Below are 19,777 nucleotides of genomic sequence, written 5' to 3' on the forward strand. Positions count from 1 at the left end.
ACATGCACAGGGAACAACACTGAAGAAGATACGAGTTAAGAAGAAAAACATAGCAAATCTCCCTTAAACTGTAGAAGCTAATCAGCAGCAAGTCATGCAGACAAAATTCAGAAGAGCATAAAATGCATCTAAATGAACATATTTAAAATTCACACATTTAATCTACTGATTTGTTTTGCTACTTCTACACACAGAAACAAGTAAAATCACAGCAGCTGAGATGTACGTACATGTCAAGAAGGAAAGAACTCCTTGACCCTGCTCTCCAGAAAGAGAGACCTCTTCCTGGCAAGCTAAATTAATTACTCTACTAGTCCCAGCAATTAAATAGATATATCAAGGCACAGAGAGGTTGTTCTGGAAAGAAAACCATGTTCTTTATATTAGCCAGGCACCTTTCCCCGCATTTTCATGGTGCATGATGCTCCACAGTTTTACAATCTGTTTCATTCAGTAGGTGGCACCGATCCAAATGGAGATAAGCCATTTTATTAATTTGATTTATAAAATAAACAAATTATCCACAACCCTGAGTGTGCACGAAGACTACTAGAGCAAGGAGAGGGAAAGGTGGCGTCTTGTACAGACCCAAGGAACACAAATTCCAGTGATTCTTTTCCACCGGGTGATTAATTTTCAACCTCTTTACGTACAGATTTCATCACAATGAACATGGCCATTGTGCCCAGTGGAGGACAAAGGAGGAGAGTTTTAATGGACATTAGCTTTCAGGAAAAGCTTTGAGCCTTAGTTCCATGAGATTAGTGAGAATTAAAATAAGATTCAGGAAAAATAAAACCAGAGAATAATAGAGAGTCTGTGATCATTAATCACATAAATCCATTTTCAGTTTAAGTAAATCCCTAGAGGATTTCACACCATTGAAACCCAACCAAACAGAAAAATAAGTATTCAAGTTCCTTGAAGAACAAGAACTATCAACATACTTCTTCATTATATCCCACATTTTTACATCCTTCCATGCCAGTTTTTTTACTTCCATCAGGACAGATTGCAGTGATATTGAAATGAAGACCTTGGATCTGGTTATCCACCTGAATTTTCACTTCAGAGATTAGTTTCTGTAAACAGAAAACAAGGTTTAGTCACATTGCATCTCAACATATAATGTGCATTAGTGACTAACACCAAGTATGGCTACTATGCCTGACTAAAAATGAAGAAAGCTTGTGTGAATAAAGGAATGAATTAAAGCATTGTTTCCCATATAAAGACCCGATTACGTTCCAAATATACACAACCAGTGAACTGGTAATTCTGATAAAGAGGATTACGTTTTCCAGATAAAAACATTTTCAGCTTTTCTAAAATGGTTTTGAGACTGTATTTTTGGCAATTTGAAAATCTATTCTAATAACCGTGCACAACAAAAACTGCTTATTGTTTGAGAGACTATACTGCCTTTTAGCCACGCATTTAAAATAAAACAGTAAACATACATACAACTATTGTTATCCAGCAGAAAAGGTTCCTAATTGACTTGACACTTTATAAACTTCTGATACTTTGCATTTGTCTTGGAAGTTTAGTCTGAAGAAACCTTAGGGTGATTTAAAGGCTATTGGGATTATTCTTACTGATTTATTTGGGTCAGCTAGGACTATATAAGTCAAGAATTGCTTGATTCCCATTAGGGCTTTTTACAATATAAAATAATGAAAAAGCCAGCTACTTTGTAACTTGTATTTACTGCATGCTCTAAAATCCTACTTCCTTCCAAGAAGGAATATTGCTTCTTGACCTTTTAAAAATTTATTAAAGCTCTGTACAAAACTATGAGCTGAAAATTGCACAAAGAGATTATTAAAATTCCTGGCATATTACTATTCAAAAAATTAGTTTAGTGGGATATTTTTACTGCTACAAATGGAAATTTAATTACATGAATCTGGACACATGTTTAACTTAGTAACTTTTTGAAAATTAGTGACTCATCTTTGGCTTTTTAGACAGGGATTTTCAGCCAGGGTTTTCCACAACTAAGCCTAAGATTTCCCTGCCCAGAACAAGAGTGCAAAAGGCCCACTGTCATCAAACATCAACACTAAATTTATTTTCTTATCTAAGTACTTTTGCTTTCAAGGAAGCAAAACATTCAAGCCCTGTTCACCGTGTGTTTGTATATTAGAAGCCCCTAAAACTATGATAAAAATCTCAAAGTATCAAATCCAATGAAGTTTACGATAGGACGGAAGATACTGTCTAAAAAATGAAAATAAGGCAAGAGTAAACTGGGGGTGGCTGGAGCAGGAAAGTCCCACAGAATCTTCCATTGAACTAAATAATTATTTTGTAAATTTTCGTTTCCTCTCCTTGAATGTTTGCCCTGCACTGTGCTCTAAAAACCAGGATACAATTTAGGATGGACAGTGTAAAAGTGGCATAGAAAAGGACTATGATCGTCAAAATTTTTTGCCAGCAATTTCCTGCAAACCTCCATTCAAAATGAGATTTCTCGATTTCATAAGAGAAAGTACAATACCAGTGAGAACTTCCCTGCAATTTGATTACACCTAACCTCCTCCGCTTTTGAATGTCTTTGCCTTCTGCACAATGTTTCCAACATGACAGTGAGAAAAATGTGCACAAACCCACTCTGTTGACTAGGAACAGACATGGGACTCAGCTCTTCATTATAGCCAATTTGCCGAAAGCAAATAGCCTGATTTAGATGGTTAACCTAGTACAGTGGATAATTTCAGCTTCCCATGTCCAACTAATTAAAAATAATGTGATACATGTTGATACCTTGCATATAGCTTTGTAACTGATTTTTCAACTTTTGGAACTTGCATGTTTGTGTAACTTGCACACCTTAACAGCATTTCAACCATCTAACCCATCACGTTCATTTTGATGCTGCTCTATGGGCTCCCTGTGCTCTAGTACATCAAATGTGTACTACCTGGCTTCATTTTCAAAGCTGTTTATGCCCCCTCTTACTAGGCTATCTTTCATTCACTATCAAGATACCAACTTCCACTTTCAAGCTGTCATTCCTTGTCAATCATTTGTGGAAAATGACTTTATGCTCTTTCCCATACTATTACTTTCTCTTTCCTGTACTATTACTTTCAGTTGAGAACTCCAGGCAAGAATTCACAAAGCCATTTCCATTGTTCTCTCCCAAATCCCTATCAAAACTTTTTCACTCCCATGCCTCAAAATCCCGAGTCATTACACTGCTTTGTGCAGTGTAAATCCTGCTTTCCACAATACCCACTGTTGTCAAACTACCTCCTTGAAAATTCCCACCTGTTGTCCTTTTTCTAAGAATTATGCTGTAAAACCCTCTACTGCACTATCTTTTTGCTCTGAATTTATATGGTGCCTAGACAGTGGTGTCTGGTCTGTAATTGAAGATCTGAGATGCCAAAATTCAAGTAAGTGAGACATTTCTTTTGAAGTTACATGGCAACAAGTGCAGAGAATCAAACAGCATATTTAGAAGCATCCTTAGAAAGGAAAAAGTGCTGGCTCTTGGCTTTGAGACCCCGACAGCCTGGGAATTTGAGAGCTATCATGGGATAGTGTCACCCACCAACCTGGACATACAGAAAAGTAGGGAACTTATCCTTGTGGACTTCAGATAGAAGCAAAGATCCTGGAAATTCCAACTTTAGGCTATGAAAGGTGAAAAATTCCTGTACAAATACGACATACAACATTGTCACTCTCATCATACCTGATAGGCTTCTACCACCAAATCATTGAGATTTGCTGCTTGTGATTCTATCTGTCTTGCAACAGTACCAGGCAACAGAGGTAACAGATCCTATGAAAAATACAATCATTTATGCACAGTTTTAATTTTTAATATCAATATTGTGCTTTCAAAATTGGAAAAAGAAATCAGGTTTCTAACCTACTTTATACCAATGGAACTGACTTCCTTGAACTGCAAAAATAACATTGATGTTATTGTCAATCAGTTTTTCAGAAAGCTGCCCAAGAGATGGATGCTCCTGCAAAACACAACAGAAAAGAGAAGCCTGCAGATTAGTAGGGAAAACCCTTATATTTCACATATGACACAATACAGGATTCCAAAACCACCCCAATTCTTATTCCTAAATTCCAGAGAAACGCTAGACCTAGATCCAAAAGAAGGTGGGACCAACCAAATAAACAGATCATGACAAAAAAATTCATCAGGGCATCAGCCAGACTATGGACAGGCTTATCTGTTGTCAGCTATGCAGGGGTGCTGCACAGTGGGAGGACTAACTCAGTACTATTTTGTTGGTTTGAGTCTGATGCTTAAGAAATATGGATATGATCTTGTCCATGGTCCATCTACAAGAATAACAAGATTCCTGAGAATGATAGGTGGGTTCTTGTGCAACAGTCAGGGAGAAAGTACAACATGAGGACACTGAGATGAGGTATGCTTTTGGGAACAGCAAGGTGAGTAATTAAAAGTTTGTTTCTCAGAAATGTATTTTCGCACCAGGGATCAGACACATCGGCTAAATGCAGCCACCAGCTCAGGTTCTAGCAATGTCAGTATTCTGCACATACCTTACTTATGGCTGACAGCTTTCTCCTTCTCTGTATATCCAAGACCTGCCTTAGGAGTGATGCCTCCAGTCCTCACCGTGACAACCTGCTACATCTTCTTGACCGCGCTTGCGCTTGAAGAAGATAGCATGAGATGCACGTCTCTCCCCAGTAATGACATTGCTCTATTTGGGGAAGTACCTATGACGGCATGTCCTGTGCCAGTGACCTGCCCCTCTACACTTCTCATTGAGAGATCTGACATGGATTCGAGAACAAGAGGTGCACTGCTATCCCTTCATCCAAGATCTGGGGAAGCACAAGGGTGTCTGTGTGGTGCCAGTGGGCTTTGTACACCTGGGCTATGGGAGATCCTTCCAGCTCCAGCACTCTAAAACAAACTGCATCTGAAAGTCACCGCTTATTTGCCATACATCTGTGAATACTTATCAAGAAGTAAATTCCACACTTAAAATTCATGACTGAACATAGAGAAGTGACTGGGGCCTTGGCCTGTGCCTCTGCTTACAGAGATTTCAGCTGGACACCTCCACTTATACCTCCTTCCCCCATACACTTCTGCTGTCTTTCTCTTCCTGATATTTTTCACCATCTGCCCTATATTGTTTCTCTCTTGCACAAACACACTCTGTTTCCCTGCACAATTCATTTCTCCTCAGAGTGCCACTTGTTACTCAAGGCACCCTGCAAGTCAACTGCTCCCCTAACAGCAATCTGAATGCCAAGCCAGCTGAGAGAAAGTTATGCAAGGGGGCAAAATCCATTTTCCATCATATTGCACCATTATAAAGAGCCTCGTATAGAAAGAACAAAGGAGTTTCTTCCTGCAGTTTGATCTTAGCCAGGGTCCATGCCTCTCTCAACTTTTCTACCCTTTGGTAAGAGATTATATTCCTTAAGATAAGTGATGAAAGGTAGCAATAAATGGGCCTTCTCACAGCTGCAGCTGGGGCGTGTGCCATACGCGAGGGCTCAGTGAGCGTGCATTCCCACTACACAGCAGTTGTGGGCGAACTGCAGCAGCAGTGGCTTTGTTGCCATTCTCAATAGCCTGCAACACAGTGCTACAGCCTCCTGCCTTCTCCATGACCACAGACCACAGTGGTGGGGCCTCCATTGTGCTGCACAACCCTCCAGGCCGCATGCAACTGTCTGGCAGATCACAGACACACCAAGTGGTCCCAGGACACAAGCGAGAGAAGCCAGACGTTCTGCAAATACCTCCTGCAAATGTGTGAAAGATGGGGACAGTGTTGAGGGATCATGAGATGGTGGTCAAATAAGTCAGTCTTCCTGCTTAACACACGACACTAGACATGTCCGAATTCCAGCAAAGTGGCCCTTCAACATCTCTGCAACTAATGACAAAACTCTGGGATCAGTGGTATCAGAAATGGGTTTCCAAGCCCTCATGAAACAAAAACTTATTCAGATCAAAGCTACTGAAGTCAAGAGATGACATGCATAGACATGCAAGGGTTGCTGGTGCTAGATCCCCAAACTAATTAGTCTGCTTACAAGTATACTCGTCAGCTCTAATTCACTGGAGTGTCCAGCTTGGTCAGTACTACATTAAAGTCTCACTTCAGATTAGAAAAAAAAATTTTCTTTTCATTAGAAAAGACTTTAAAAAAAAAGCATCAACAGACCCACACTATCTTTTTCATTTTAAGCATGTGAAGAGATGACATAAGGAACTGTTGGTTACTCGTGGAGCCTCATTTTGCTTGCTGTAAAAACCTTGTTGTATTTTATGTATTTTTATCTTATCTCTTCCCACTACTACTCAGGCAAATGTACTTTCATTTTAGATCATCTTTCTTATTCCAATTACATCATTCATTTTGTTATTTTAACCTACTGTGTTAAGCTGAGAAGATAGCTAATACAGATGTTAAGTATTTCAGAAAGGGAGTTAACCAAGCACAGATCTAATTAAAATGAACTAGATTTCTTTCCTGTCTTATGCTTTTTTGCTGACCTCTATGTGACTGCTTAGCAAAAGTTGGAAAGAAACAGGCAGAAAAGGGACTAACTGGAAACACTTCTGATGTAAAGGTTACGCTTATGCAAATAAATAAAGCAAAGTCCCATTAACTGGCACAAGGAGGAAATAAGAATAAGCCAAAATGCAATCTTCTCAAGACTACCAGAAGCTAAGAATCGAAGTAGGAAAACAATGTGATTACAGACGGCTCTTTAATTTAGCACCACAAAATTGCATTGATAAGGAAAAAAAGGCAAAAATATGTTTCATATGACATATTTTTTAAAAAGCTGACAGCCTTTCATGACATTTCATTTAAATATCAAATAGTCTTTCTTCCCCTCCCTGATTTTAATTGTTCATTTGAAGTTTCTTTATGGATCTCTATGACTAAAATAATCACAGGCTATATACCACTGAGAAGAAAAAAAAGCAGGAAACCAGTACACCTTCCCTTACAGAGACTATTGTGTTATCGTGTCAAATCTGCTCCAGAAAATATCTAATACTGAGAAAGCTTTCCATTCTATCCCTTTTTTATTACTAAGTACATGCCCACCATTACATGTGGGCATGCAAGAATTAGCCCGTGGTTAAAAAAGATATGGACTAACAGCCAGAAAACACATGGGCCAAAACGTGCCACCACAGATCTAAGCATCTTTCAAGGTCATTTCATTTGGGTGGCTAAAAAAACTACCTCATTTCATAAATGGCATCAATAGCAATAATCATGGAGATTTCTTATTCTGTATGGGACAGTAAAATCATAATCTTTCAGCCCAGAATCCAGAAAACACTTTCTTCAGTCAGCCATCAATCTGTCATAGTTCCTTAGAAAGAGATTAATTAATTTTGTCTGTATTTTATATCGGTGAGGTTTTCCAGATGAAACAGAAGTTAATTTATCAAGTTGAACAGAAAATAAATACAGTTGTTTTATTTTTTTCTGAGACAGACAATATTTTTATTACCAAAGGAATCCTGAACACCAGAATAAGATTTGTACCTTCAGCAATTGTTAATAAGCAGAGCAAAATTCCTCTCATTTATAGCACTGAAATTAGGAAAAAAAAAAAAGAAAGAAAAATAGAAATAGGGACACTGTAACCTGTATGCCCTGCTTTGGGAAAGGAAAGTTCAGGATTATTTGCTTTAAGTAGAATAAAGGAAGGGGTTGTTTTTATCCCAGGGACACTGTAGAAATATTGAAACTGAACAGACTGGCTAGAGGGAAATAAATAAGCCTGACATCTGTGAGGGAATATCCAAGAGGTTACAGAGGGAGTATATGAATGCAAGAACATCAGATAATCGGAAATCCAAACAACCTTCCTGTTAGCACACGCTCAGCTCCCTCCTCTGCTCAGCAAGGTCCCGAACACCCACCGATTCCCAGAAACCTCCCGTGTTTCATGATCACACACCATACGGCGGCTGCTTCCTGCTGCCCCACCAACCTTGTAAACACCAGTTGCTGGGATTAAATTCACTACTTACACGTAGCCCTCGTTGCCTTCATTAATACATTGCTGGCTTGGGCTGAACACTGGCTATATACTTTAAGTAAGTGCAGCTAGCACTGAGAATAAAACTGTAATGTGCTCTAACAATATCCCAGTTCGCATTTCTGTTTTCTGATTACATGGTAATTAAGTGTGGTTCATGTTTCTTAAATAAATGATTCATATTTATTTAGGAAATAGCCAAAGCAATTAAAAACGACAAATCTTAGAAAAAAATGCGTCTTCCATCACTCATTCTTGAAGAAATTATTCTGAAAGCTAAAAATACCTGCTGAAGGCATTTATTTTGCTAGAGCGGATTTGCAACTTTTTGCACAGGTATGTATTACCACACATTGGTTTTATACTGTGAGATTCAAATGTATTTAATGCTACATTACCACAGCAAAGCTTTGTGGCACAAGAATATTTTCTAGTCCATCATGGCTGAATTATCCCATTGCTGTTGTATGTCTTCTGTTTTACCAAGTCCTTTCAATCAATGCAACTATGCATCTCCTGACCATCAAGCGTGACCACTACCTTTGTCTCATTAGCACAAGCATGCAATTCTTACATATGCATGTAAGAATTGCTCACCATTATGAAATGGTAATAAAAAACCACACCAAACCCAGTAACATATTCTCCTCTGCTGTGTCTCAGACTCCTAAATACTTCATCCCAGACAAAAACAATGTCAATATTTCCCGGTGATTGATTCTTCATTTCCCATCTTGCCTACCTGGGAAAATACTATTCTAATAAATGAATTAAAAGCAATGCTTTTGCAGCAATCTAAAAACCTCATTTATGCAGTTTTACACTGCTTCTCTGAAGGCAGAATGTATGACATATACCTTACCATACTCGTAGCTTTGATGTACACATTATCTTTCAAATGACAGTTTCCATCATGGGGAATTACGATCCCCGCTAATTTACTATCAAGGGCCAGATGGGAAGTTTGATCTGTCATCACCAGAAGCAGCCGCTTTGCTTCTTTGCGCCATCCAATATGGCTCTAAAAAGAAAACAAAATTAAGCATAAGAAAGCAGTAACTACCTATTTTCTAAAATAATAAATAACAAAGTGAAAAATGAATGTGAAAGTCATTTCAGCTGTTACACTGCTTAGCAGCACTGAGTTTAAACCAGGCTATTTAAAGCATTTTGTGCGGAAACTTATATCATGCCCTACATCTGAAAAGTACTATTGCAAGTCAGAGAACCACTTACACTTTCTTTGCTTTTTGAAGAAAGATCTGTCTAAAATATATACAAGTTATGCATTATATAGTGGGCTTGGGTAGCAGCTGTCACGTTGTGTGTGTCACTATTACATACAAATGCAAATGCATAGCATTTGTGTAATTCTCTGGGATCCAGAAAGCATTACAACCAACAACTATGCATTCATTCATATTGGTACTTGGTGCCCTCTTCTATTTTTACTTTATATTTATTTACTTTATATTCTCATAATTCTACAATTTCCTTTTCCTACACAGCTTTCCAGGAAGGACATTGGCATATGATCAGCCAAGAAACTAAAGTTTGAGTGTCTTCATGCACCTGCAAATTGAAAAATTCTATATTATGCAGCAAAATACTACATCTATCCACCATCCTAAGGGATTAATAGCAAAGTGGCATCCACAAGGGCGAATTTAATGTGTTTTAGGAATTCAGTGATGTGAAGGAGGTAGCAGGGCAAGCTTATATCTAAACAGGGTGAGGTGCCAATTTATATTTCCATAACATTTATTTCCCTGCAAGGAATAAATGGCTGCTTTAAATCAAACTTTAGAGGTGCAGATGAATCACCTCATATTCTTTTTCATTATTCCCTCTCTTGATTATTCCAAGTTCTTCTTCATTAATTCCACTTTTCCTCCTTTTTCCTCCTTCCTTGCTGCTCCTCCGTACAACGCTGTCTCATCTCTACCATTTCCCTTGTATCTTTCACTTCATGTGAAATGTATATCTGCAATACAGTCCATGTATTCAGCCAGGCTTCATGACTTACTCTCTACCTTTCCTTTCCTTGCTTTGCACAGAGCGATTTAGCTCCCTTCTCAGGCTCATTCCCTGCCAGCTCTGACTGGGGAAGGAGTATCTCATAACAGTAGGGATAATAAGTACAGAGGGGTGAGATGTCTTTTCCAGCTTACACGTTAGGCATCAGCCTCCCTCAGACAATCCTAGACAGCATTCCCCTAAAGAAGGGGTATTTTAAGTTTTACTTATCAACAGGTTATATCTTAAATAATCTCAAATTCTCCTCCAGCACCGTAGAAACTTCTTGCTCCCAAGACTCCATCATTTCACTTTGTGATCTCAAGACTCCTACCTACATACGTCACATACGTCACAGCAACCAAAATTTTAAAGAAGCTTCATGTCCTAACCTGCTAGTGCTTGCAACAGGGGTGTATTGCTTAAAACAAGATGGAGCAAGTTATAAAGTTCCATTGTAGGCAAAATGGGTGCACATTAATATAAATTATATTTCATGATGGTAGTTATGAATTGCACATTGTTCTCATCCATTTTGGTTCACAATTCAGTTAGCAGGAAAGCCTCCCCATTCTCATGAATGTTTCCATTCTATTGTTTTTGGAAGCATATATTATTCTAGAGCTCACATGTCATAAGTGTGGAATGTGTCCAATGAGAAACACTGATTCTAAGGAATTTTTCCAAAGCTTCAGAATAATTTTTTAAAACAGCTGTGATCACTGTCTGTGAAGAGTGGCTTTTATTTACCTGTTTTACAGCTCATCAAAATATGAAAATAAAATTGGGTACAAAGTATTCATTTTTAAAACAATTTGGATTCCTTTTTGGCCTTGATTCATTCTAGTGCTCCAAAAGAGTATGTGAAGATGAACAAGATAAAAGAATTGTCCTGACATCATTCCAAGAGATGAGAAACACACCAAGCCTGTGATTTGGAGGGGAGTTGAATTACTTTCTTTAAGAGCAGCGGAAAGAGTATCTTATAGAGCATTAGCAAACCCATGAATCAAACAACTTTCAAAATTTCTATTGCACTACTATGCATAAAAGAAAAACAACATGCAAAAGAGCCCTTTAGAGCAAACAAATTCTTATTATTTAATATGCTTATAGCTTGGGAACTACTGATGCAGATCTTTTCCATCCTTTTCTGCATGGGAGAGATGGTGATGAAATTTTGTCAGTATACAAAAGTTAATTTTTAGTTAATTTGTATTGTTTTTAAATTCTTCAAAAGATGAGATAACACTGAAGTGCATTTGTTTTCCTTATCTATATGAGCAGATATGTAACTGATCCTTTAGTTTTCAAATACATTAAGTAGAAGAAATGTCAAATGGTATGTCGTCACTTAGGAACACAAGGAGAGCTTCAATAATCTTTGAAACGAATTTTGTAATTGGCTGAAATTAATACATGTGCCTGTTCAAGCAAGAAGCAGTTGCTTTCATTGTCCATCTTACGTCGGTTAGGCTGGTTAAAGAACATCATTAACCAATACTGAAAAATATTTCCTTATGCTCTCCTTTATCAGTTTCAATGGGAAACAGAAATGTATAGCTAAAGGGGAAATAATGGAAAAGGAGGAAGAAATCTTACTATTATCAGTCCTAGAACTGACATTTTGAATTCAGGAACACTGAGCACTCTTGTACCTATATATATATATATATATATCTGTGTCTGAACTACCATTTAGTCTTTTGTTAATAAGCTCCTTACCTGGCACACAGCTGCTTGGAGCATCGCATCAAAACCCCCTTCAGGTGTATCAATATTCCCAGAAATCTTTTGTTTATTCACTGCATTTCTGAATTCTGCTATATTGTCAGTCAGGGATAGCACGTGAATATAACCATGAGGAGGCATACAATCTAAATTATAATCACTGTACAAAAACAGAACAAAACAAAAGTCTAACACATTCCATATTTTCCATTTGAAGGAGATGTAAATATTCCCTATCAACCCATAAAATCCTGTTACTAATGAAGATGTATATATGCACAGTAAAAGAAATACTTAAAGAAAGAAAAATAACTTCAAGTGAGATTAAGTTCCATGGGGATTAGTTTGAATTTACTACGAACAACAGATTTTTTTGGGTATGTTATGGAAATGTATGTAAAATAATTTAGTTCATATAGTAACAGTACATATGTAGTGTCTCTGTACAGAACGAGAAGAAACAAGATGTGAGCAATGGTATGATCTCAGAGAGTATATCATCCCTTTTGGAACATCTGTGGAGAGGTACAGCTTTGCTTTTCATTATCCTGAGAAAGGGCTATTACACCGCAGCATTAAGATCCTTTAATAGCTCGACACACGGGCTACTGGATCAAAACTAAAATAAAATTTAAGTTCCTACATCCACTATTAGTAAGTAAATGTACATAAAACCAATGTTGAGATTAGTGACAGCTACCTCATTAAATGAATGGGGAACTCCATTTACTGTATCATGATAGTTGTAAATGATACTTTTTGAAATTATATACAAGGGGAGAAAGGATGAAATCTGATAAGTAAGGTAATGCCATAACACTTGTACAGGTCACTGCTCTGCGACCCATTTAGGGCAGTGGAATTTATGGCACAAGCTGAGGTGCTCATCTGATTCAGAGATGTCTGAATTGTCTCACTCACTCACCTTCTGTTGCATACAGCGTAGGCATCTGGACTATAACCTGCCTCCCCTGGACTCAATTTACAGTCGATGAAGAGAAACTGGCACTGTAAGGATTAATACCTCTGCAGATGTCTACTTTTAGGCAAAATGAATCATGTTCTGGCAGTGCTAACTGATATCCACTGACTATACAGAGAAGTACTTCAGACATAGACATTTATATCTATCTAATGAATTCCACTACTAGTGCCTAATTCAAAAATCCCCGAAATCAAAAAAGATAGGTATGGACTTCACAGAACTTTGGATCATGTCTTCCCAGGAAAGATAATAATGAGCAAGAAGCTATGAATAGTTAATATTCACTTTTCCAAGTATTACAGTTTATACAGACTTGATTATGAATAACCTTGTTCTCCAGGAGGTTTTGGAAACGATCCCTCACTTTACGTAAGCGTTGAACGCAAAGTATAAAAGACATGGCATAAAAAAAGAAATGCAAGCCAGAACACCTTTCTTATTTAAAATGGGAGTTCATTCATATTGTGACTGTAGAATTAGATCAGAGGATTGCTTTTGTTCATTAAATGAGCTGAAAGAAACTGCATCACATCGACAAAAGTAGAATTTTATGAAAAGAGATAATGAATACACAACCACACACCAGAAGAGAAGTCCTAGGTCAAAAAGTACAAAACTTTGTGATGAATCTAGGCAACATATATCCAAAATAACTAAGAACACAACAGTTGACTATAAAATCAAATGCAAAACATATTCAAATATACCAAAGCAGCATGTTGTTTTGCTAAAGAAAATATTGCACATTTTTTCTGATACAGAAACGGTTTTTCTGAAATCACACACCAGATATTTCAGAAGCAATCATTGTATAATAATTCTCAGCATTTTCTTAGGAACTTTGCTGGAGAACCAAGGTATAATGAAACAAAGGCAGATTCTGAAGAGTTTTAAAAATAAATATATATAATGCATATTTGTGTAATTAAATAATTTCTCAGTATTACAGTAAATATACAAAGACTACATACCTGCATTGGTTATGGATTCTACCTGGATGAATGCTAATATAAGGTGACACAGTTTTATCCACATAGGATCCAAATCCAAGTCGAAAATCAAGAGAAATATTCGCCATCTTTTTAGATAAAGCAAATCCAACGGAATTTAGTTTTTCTATATTGTTGTGCATAGAGGCTGAGACATCAACTAAATAATAAAGATCCACAGGGTATTTCTCTAGAGGACGAACTTTTAACATAAAGTTTGCTTCACTTCCTGATTCAAAGGAAACAAATAAGTTTATTTACTATTTTTGAATGGACACTCTTAAAAATACATTTATTTTTGCAGCAACCTCAGCACAAAGTTGTTTGTGTCAGCAAACAGAAAAACAAACAAACAAGAAAACCTCCCACGAGTAAATGAAACTTTGAAGCATCGTTCATAAATAAGCCATAAAGGGGCTCTTTGTAGGACACCTTGCTTTTTTTTTCTTGCAGGAGCACTGTGCGATTTATTGTAAAAATCTGACTTCTCCCCATTTTCTTTTAAATTCCTGGTTATGACGTTATACCAAAAAGCAGTTATGACTCACAAAGGACACAGATCTGCATACAAATTGTGGTCAGTCACTTCAGGGTTGACACTCCTAAGTATGTAAGTGTATCCTGCAAATAGTTTGTCATATGAGTCTAAAACTACATGTGTACCATAAAGGCAGCACAGCCTGAAAAACTCATGCAAATTATGCTTCAAGTTTATACCAATCTACTTCCAAAAATTCGATGAGAAAACTCAGTAGGATCAAAATATTTTTTAAAAAAAGAAGCTTTAATATTAAAAATAATCCATATTTTGGTGTATACAAAACAGAACTCTTATTTCAGGATGATAAATGTCTGTCTCTCCTGCAGAATCACATCATGCTCTCGTACATAACGAAAATGTGAATGCTTTGGAAGCCACTAAAAATAGTCCCCATATTTTTGCTTGCCTAACATTCTGGAGTATGGGCAACGTAGGTAGAGTAATGCATGACTTCAAATTGTTCACCCAAAGTGTGAGCTCACAGAAGAAATGAGGGTGTAGGACCTTCACGTGATGAGTGCAGAATGTAATTCAGTATTATGCAATGAAGATACAGCAAAGGACAGGAGGGAGGAAGACATTATAGAACAATTATGCAGGTTTTCAATAAAAGCTATCTAAACACACTCAGAAACAGATTCAGTAAAAAAACCACCTGAAATGTGACTTATCTATTCATGACGTTTACTAGTGCATATGACACTGCTAGATAGCATGATTAAAGTATATGTAACAAAGATCGGACCCAGAGAAGTTAAACATGCAAAGTACTTTCTTCCAATGGTCTTTGAACATAATCCACCTGAAAATTTCAGGATTTGTCTGTATCAGGTCTTGCATGAAGAATACAGAATTTCAGCGTGCTGTAACTTATGCATTTCCTCTTTGCCAATGTAAATCGAATTATTTTTTGTAAATGACCCTTGCAGGTCTCCAGTTTGCATATAGTGAGATGCTGAGTGCAACTTTTATTTTTTCCCACATAAATCCTGACAGTTGGGTATATGTAAATAGTGACCAAAAAAACCAGTATCAAAACAAAAACATCTTTGTCTGCATGATTATGCTGTATCAAATTTCTGCCTTGAGGCACAACTATAGCTGTATATCTGTGTATTTCCCTGGGGGATAAAATTTGGGCAGGATGTCTGTATATCAAAAGTTATTCTTCTGGAGTCCTCGGAATTTCAGTCTTCTGCCTCTCTTATGTAAGAGCTTCAGCAAAGCATATGGAACCCCAAACTTAATTTCACTATTTACTGGCAAAAAGGTTCATTAAACCAAATCTTAGAAAGCGAAGTGTTTTCTATGAATTCAGTATGCCTTTGGAAATAAATGTGATTACAGACACTTCTAGAGCTAGCTCAGTTCCTGAGACCATTTCTCTGTACAAAACAGAGTATCAGTCATTTCTTTGGAAGGATAGTGGGCAAAGGAGAGGAAGTGCTGATGTTCCTTGCTTAGTTTTATTATTATAAAGATGGAAAACCAGAGTTGTGCTTTACACTCATGCAGATCCATCCTTTTTCCCTTGTAATTGACAGAAAATTATCTTTTACACAGTGAAGATCAGCAAGATACTACGATAACTCAGACTTTTCCTATTCACTTAATGTTTTTCTACAAAAGATTGATCCCTCTTAAATGACATATTTCTTTCTCCAACTATCGTTTGCAAAAGAAAGAAAGAAATTAAATTTTAAGATATGAAACATGCTCTGCATCTCTTTATATCACTTTCCACTTCTGCTGTTGGCTACAGCTCTTTTAGAGAACATACGTTCATTTAACTCGAGTTCAGCTGAGGGCAAATAGAGATATACTAGAAAATCTCAGATCCATAAAGGGACTTGTAGATTCTATTAGAGGCAGGTGTCTCACATTTTATAAATGAAATGTTAGGCAGTGAATACCTAAGTCTCCTTTAGGAATCCAGTTCTTTCTTCTATATTGGCTTTGGTGTCTTCACAGTTGTCTAGTCAATGCACTTAAAAGTAACCAAATAATCAAGAAGCTTAACAAATGATGAATTTAGGAATTCTAACCCAATTTACTTTCAGTAAGTAATACAGTTTATATGCATGTAAGGGAAAACTATTTGTGTAAGTGGCTAAAGAAAAAGAATCAGGAAACCACAACAGAAAAGACTACCTAAAATCCCTTTTCCACTTATTACTTGCATTATTCTGACGTTCAGCTGTGTTTGACAGAAAACATTTCTTGCTGAAGACCATACTTGAATATAGGAGCAACATCATCATAGTCCTACAATATAATGTTATAGCATCATTCTTCAAAATAATTATTCCAGACGCTTCTTCACAAAATATATACTTAATATTATTGTATTTAGTTTAAATTGACTATAATATCAATGTGTTAGAGACAACCCAACCTGGACGCAGTTGGACTGAAACTTTTCCTGGTGTCACTTGTGTATTTGTTTCATGGTCATTGGGTATTGTGACGTGAACTGTGGGATTTTCTACAAAATCTGATTGGCAGCCTCTTTTCATTAAGTTGAAAACAGTGTCACAGCGTCCCTTCTGTGTTGCGTCGGCCATGAAATCCTGTTTTATAAGAGACAAAAAGTACAAAACAATCTGAGCTGGAAAAAAAAACTGTAATATCTTCAAAGGAAAGAGAAAAACAAAATAATAGCCGTTGAAACAATAAAATATGCTACTATAATTGCACGAATTGTAGAACGAGTTCATGGAAGCCATATGTTTTTAATAAGGACAATGACAAAATATTTAAATTAGAAGTTAAACCTAATTGCCACAATGACTTTTTTCTACAAAGGACAAAACTTTTGTATGAGAAAGAGATCTTGCACAATCAGAACAAGCTGACTTTGGATAAAAAGGAAACTATGTGCTGCCACTATGTCACTAAAAAAGTTCTGTGCTATCTATGAGTTAGTTATACTAAGAAAGTGTTATTCACACAACATCAAAACAGGTTAGTTTTCAGAGGAATCCACTGGTAATGTTACTTATGCTAATATTTAAAAGTAGCAGCAGAAGTCAGCTTTAGATTTATCTAACCTGAATTTGTCTATCACAGATGTTTAAGTTTTACCTCATACCCTATACCAAATCCAAAGACCAGCTGGACTATATCATTTCAATCCCCAGAAAGAGGAAGCTATGTAGTACAAGACTGGACAGTTTAAGATGCCACCAACATAAAAAAGCCCCTGTAACAACAGAAAAGTAATTAGCAGTAGGATGATCTCAGAAGCAGCACATCCTTTGTTGCAGCCAAAGGGCAAAGTTGCCAAAATTGTGCCAAGATGATCCAACGCAAAATTCCTTCCTGACCACAAATCTGACGATTAACATGATCCTGATCATGCAAGGAAAAAAAAAGACAAGTTCCTTTGTACTCTTTCAAAGCATTGGTCCATCCCAGCCACAGCTGGAAACCAAACAATGGACAATCTCTGATATTTCAGAGACAGATGGGGAAAATAAACAAAAATTGCATACAGCCAACTGTGTATTAGAGAATAGTCATCCATACCCTGCAAAGACCAGAGAAAGCCCCTGAAGAATGAGACTTAACAGTCATGTATCTTGTTTTCCAAGTTCCAACTCGTTTTTGTAGTCTACCTCTGATGTATTTTTTCCATAACTTTCTTTAACGTAGACAACAGAGACTACTTTTTTAGGTTACTGCTATTTATATACCCTTTTTGATGTATATACATTTCAAAAAGGTAGATTTTTAAACGTATAAAGAACTTAGATACTCTCATTGTTATCACTAATGACTGATAGATATGTAGCATTTTCTGAAATTCACTGTGTGGAGGTATAAAGTCAAAGCATCTCAAGTGTTTCTCAGGGCTGATTTTCTCATTAAAAACATTATTTAGATGAAGCAGGCATGCTAAGCTGAAAAATGCTCGTGTAACTTTACTCTGGGAAATTTCTATCTGCATTAATATGGATTTTGCCATTCCACAACCATGGACGGTGCATAGGTGAACCAGCTATCAAAGCATGGTCTAACAGGGTTTGACAAACCCCTGGCTTCCATGAACAGCTCTCGGGATTGACATGAGAAGTGAAGCAGGAGAAGCGGGGCAGAAGTGAAACCTGGTCAAATCTGAGCACCTAGTTAGAAGGAGACCTAGTGCAGCTCCATAGCACTGGAAAGCTAATAAGTGCTGTTCTGTGATAAATGCAGATGTAGCAGGATGAAATTGTGCCCTTTGTAAGACAGGACATCAGGCTACAATAATGGACCACTCCACACTGTAATCCATTGTGCCGTCTACACATGCCCTAAGGCTCCTCTTGGAAAACACGCCCTCCGTGCCTCTATTGCATTACTTTTCCTTATACTTGTTTCAGACTAAGTTAATCATTCCAAGACACAATATCTCGGATAAAGTTATATCAGTGCCTTACACTCCTTATCTCTTCCAAGCACACCCTAGGAATTTATCTACCTTCTCCGCCAATGAAAGCTACTACAGATAATTTGCATGTGACCTTCATGAGCATATGAGTTTGTAATTGCCAGTGATATTCTTAAAAACCTTGCTCCTCTGAAGTGCTTAAAACGGTCCAGCCTTACTCGTAATCATGTAATCAACTTTTTTTCTGTCAAACAAAACCAGAAATTCCCATATTCTTACAGTTTGCAAAGCAATAACAATTTCAGAATAATTCTTGCTACATAAGATCTATATTCTGTGATAAGTCTCAGAACTGATAGTTTCAAGTGTCAAAATAAGAAGAGTATCATTTTTTCCATTTGTGACAGGGTCATAATATATGGTGAAGTCGAAGTTAACTCTGCTGTTAGTAAAACCTTTTGCTAAATGCAATAGGCATATATGTATAGACTTGCTCTGATATATAATGAGGACTTAATATAAATTACTGATAAGTAATTTTGCTTTTGAAGCCAAAAACTGTTGAACTCTCAAGGCTACTATAAGTCTGCCAAAGCTGTCTACAAAGCAGATGGAATGCATCAAAAAGTTCTCACTTTATTTAAAATTACTGCAATTTTCCAAATAAAAGATTGTATTTTCTCCTTTGGAAACAAAATATATTTCACATGATTTCTCAGGTTCTGTCTCCAGAGGTCATTTAAAGATTTTCTTGCTGTTTCTCACTATAATTTTCACAGTTTAGAAGTCTTTTATCTTTATAAAGATCAGAAGCAGCTAAAATATAAAGTGAAAAGTAAATAAGCAAAATGCCATACCTCTTGAGCACACCATCCACACTCTGGACCCAAAGCAAGACATTTTGTGCATGTTACTGCATTTGAAGTGGCACATCTGTTTTCCGCTGCAACGAAATATAAAACCAAACATTCATGATTTATGACAATATGTGGGAATTGTAAAATACCTAATTTTAAACCAAGATTTCAAAAATTACTTCACCAGATTAAGAGTGATGACAACGTATCCAAACAGAAGTAAAACAGAACAAAGGCAGCCCGGTGAGG

General features: G+C 36.9%; 1 protein-coding gene across 2 annotated transcripts in view; it reads right to left on the bottom strand.

Moving 5' to 3' along the window:
* The window catches only part of ITGB8 (integrin subunit beta 8), a 50,065-nt gene that overhangs the window by 15,785 nt on the left and 14,503 nt on the right, over positions 1 to 19,777 (bottom strand). For both annotated transcript variants that reach the window (XM_075143611.1, XM_075143613.1), the window contains exons 2-9: positions 19,529 to 19,614; positions 16,695 to 16,869; positions 13,741 to 13,987; positions 11,779 to 11,944; positions 8,900 to 9,058; positions 3,891 to 3,986; positions 3,707 to 3,796; positions 948 to 1,082 (exon numbers count right to left, since the gene is read on the bottom strand). In XM_075143611.1, coding sequence (XP_074999712.1) covers positions 948 to 1,082; positions 3,707 to 3,796; positions 3,891 to 3,986; positions 8,900 to 9,058; positions 11,779 to 11,944; positions 13,741 to 13,987; positions 16,695 to 16,869; positions 19,529 to 19,614 — 1,154 coding nt within the window. The remainder of the gene's footprint in view (positions 1 to 947; positions 1,083 to 3,706; positions 3,797 to 3,890; positions 3,987 to 8,899; positions 9,059 to 11,778; positions 11,945 to 13,740; positions 13,988 to 16,694; positions 16,870 to 19,528; positions 19,615 to 19,777) is intronic.

The sequence above is a fragment of the Calonectris borealis genome, chromosome 2, assembly GCF_964195595.1.
Source record: "Calonectris borealis chromosome 2, bCalBor7.hap1.2, whole genome shotgun sequence".
Taxonomy (NCBI): domain Eukaryota; kingdom Metazoa; phylum Chordata; class Aves; order Procellariiformes; family Procellariidae; genus Calonectris; species Calonectris borealis.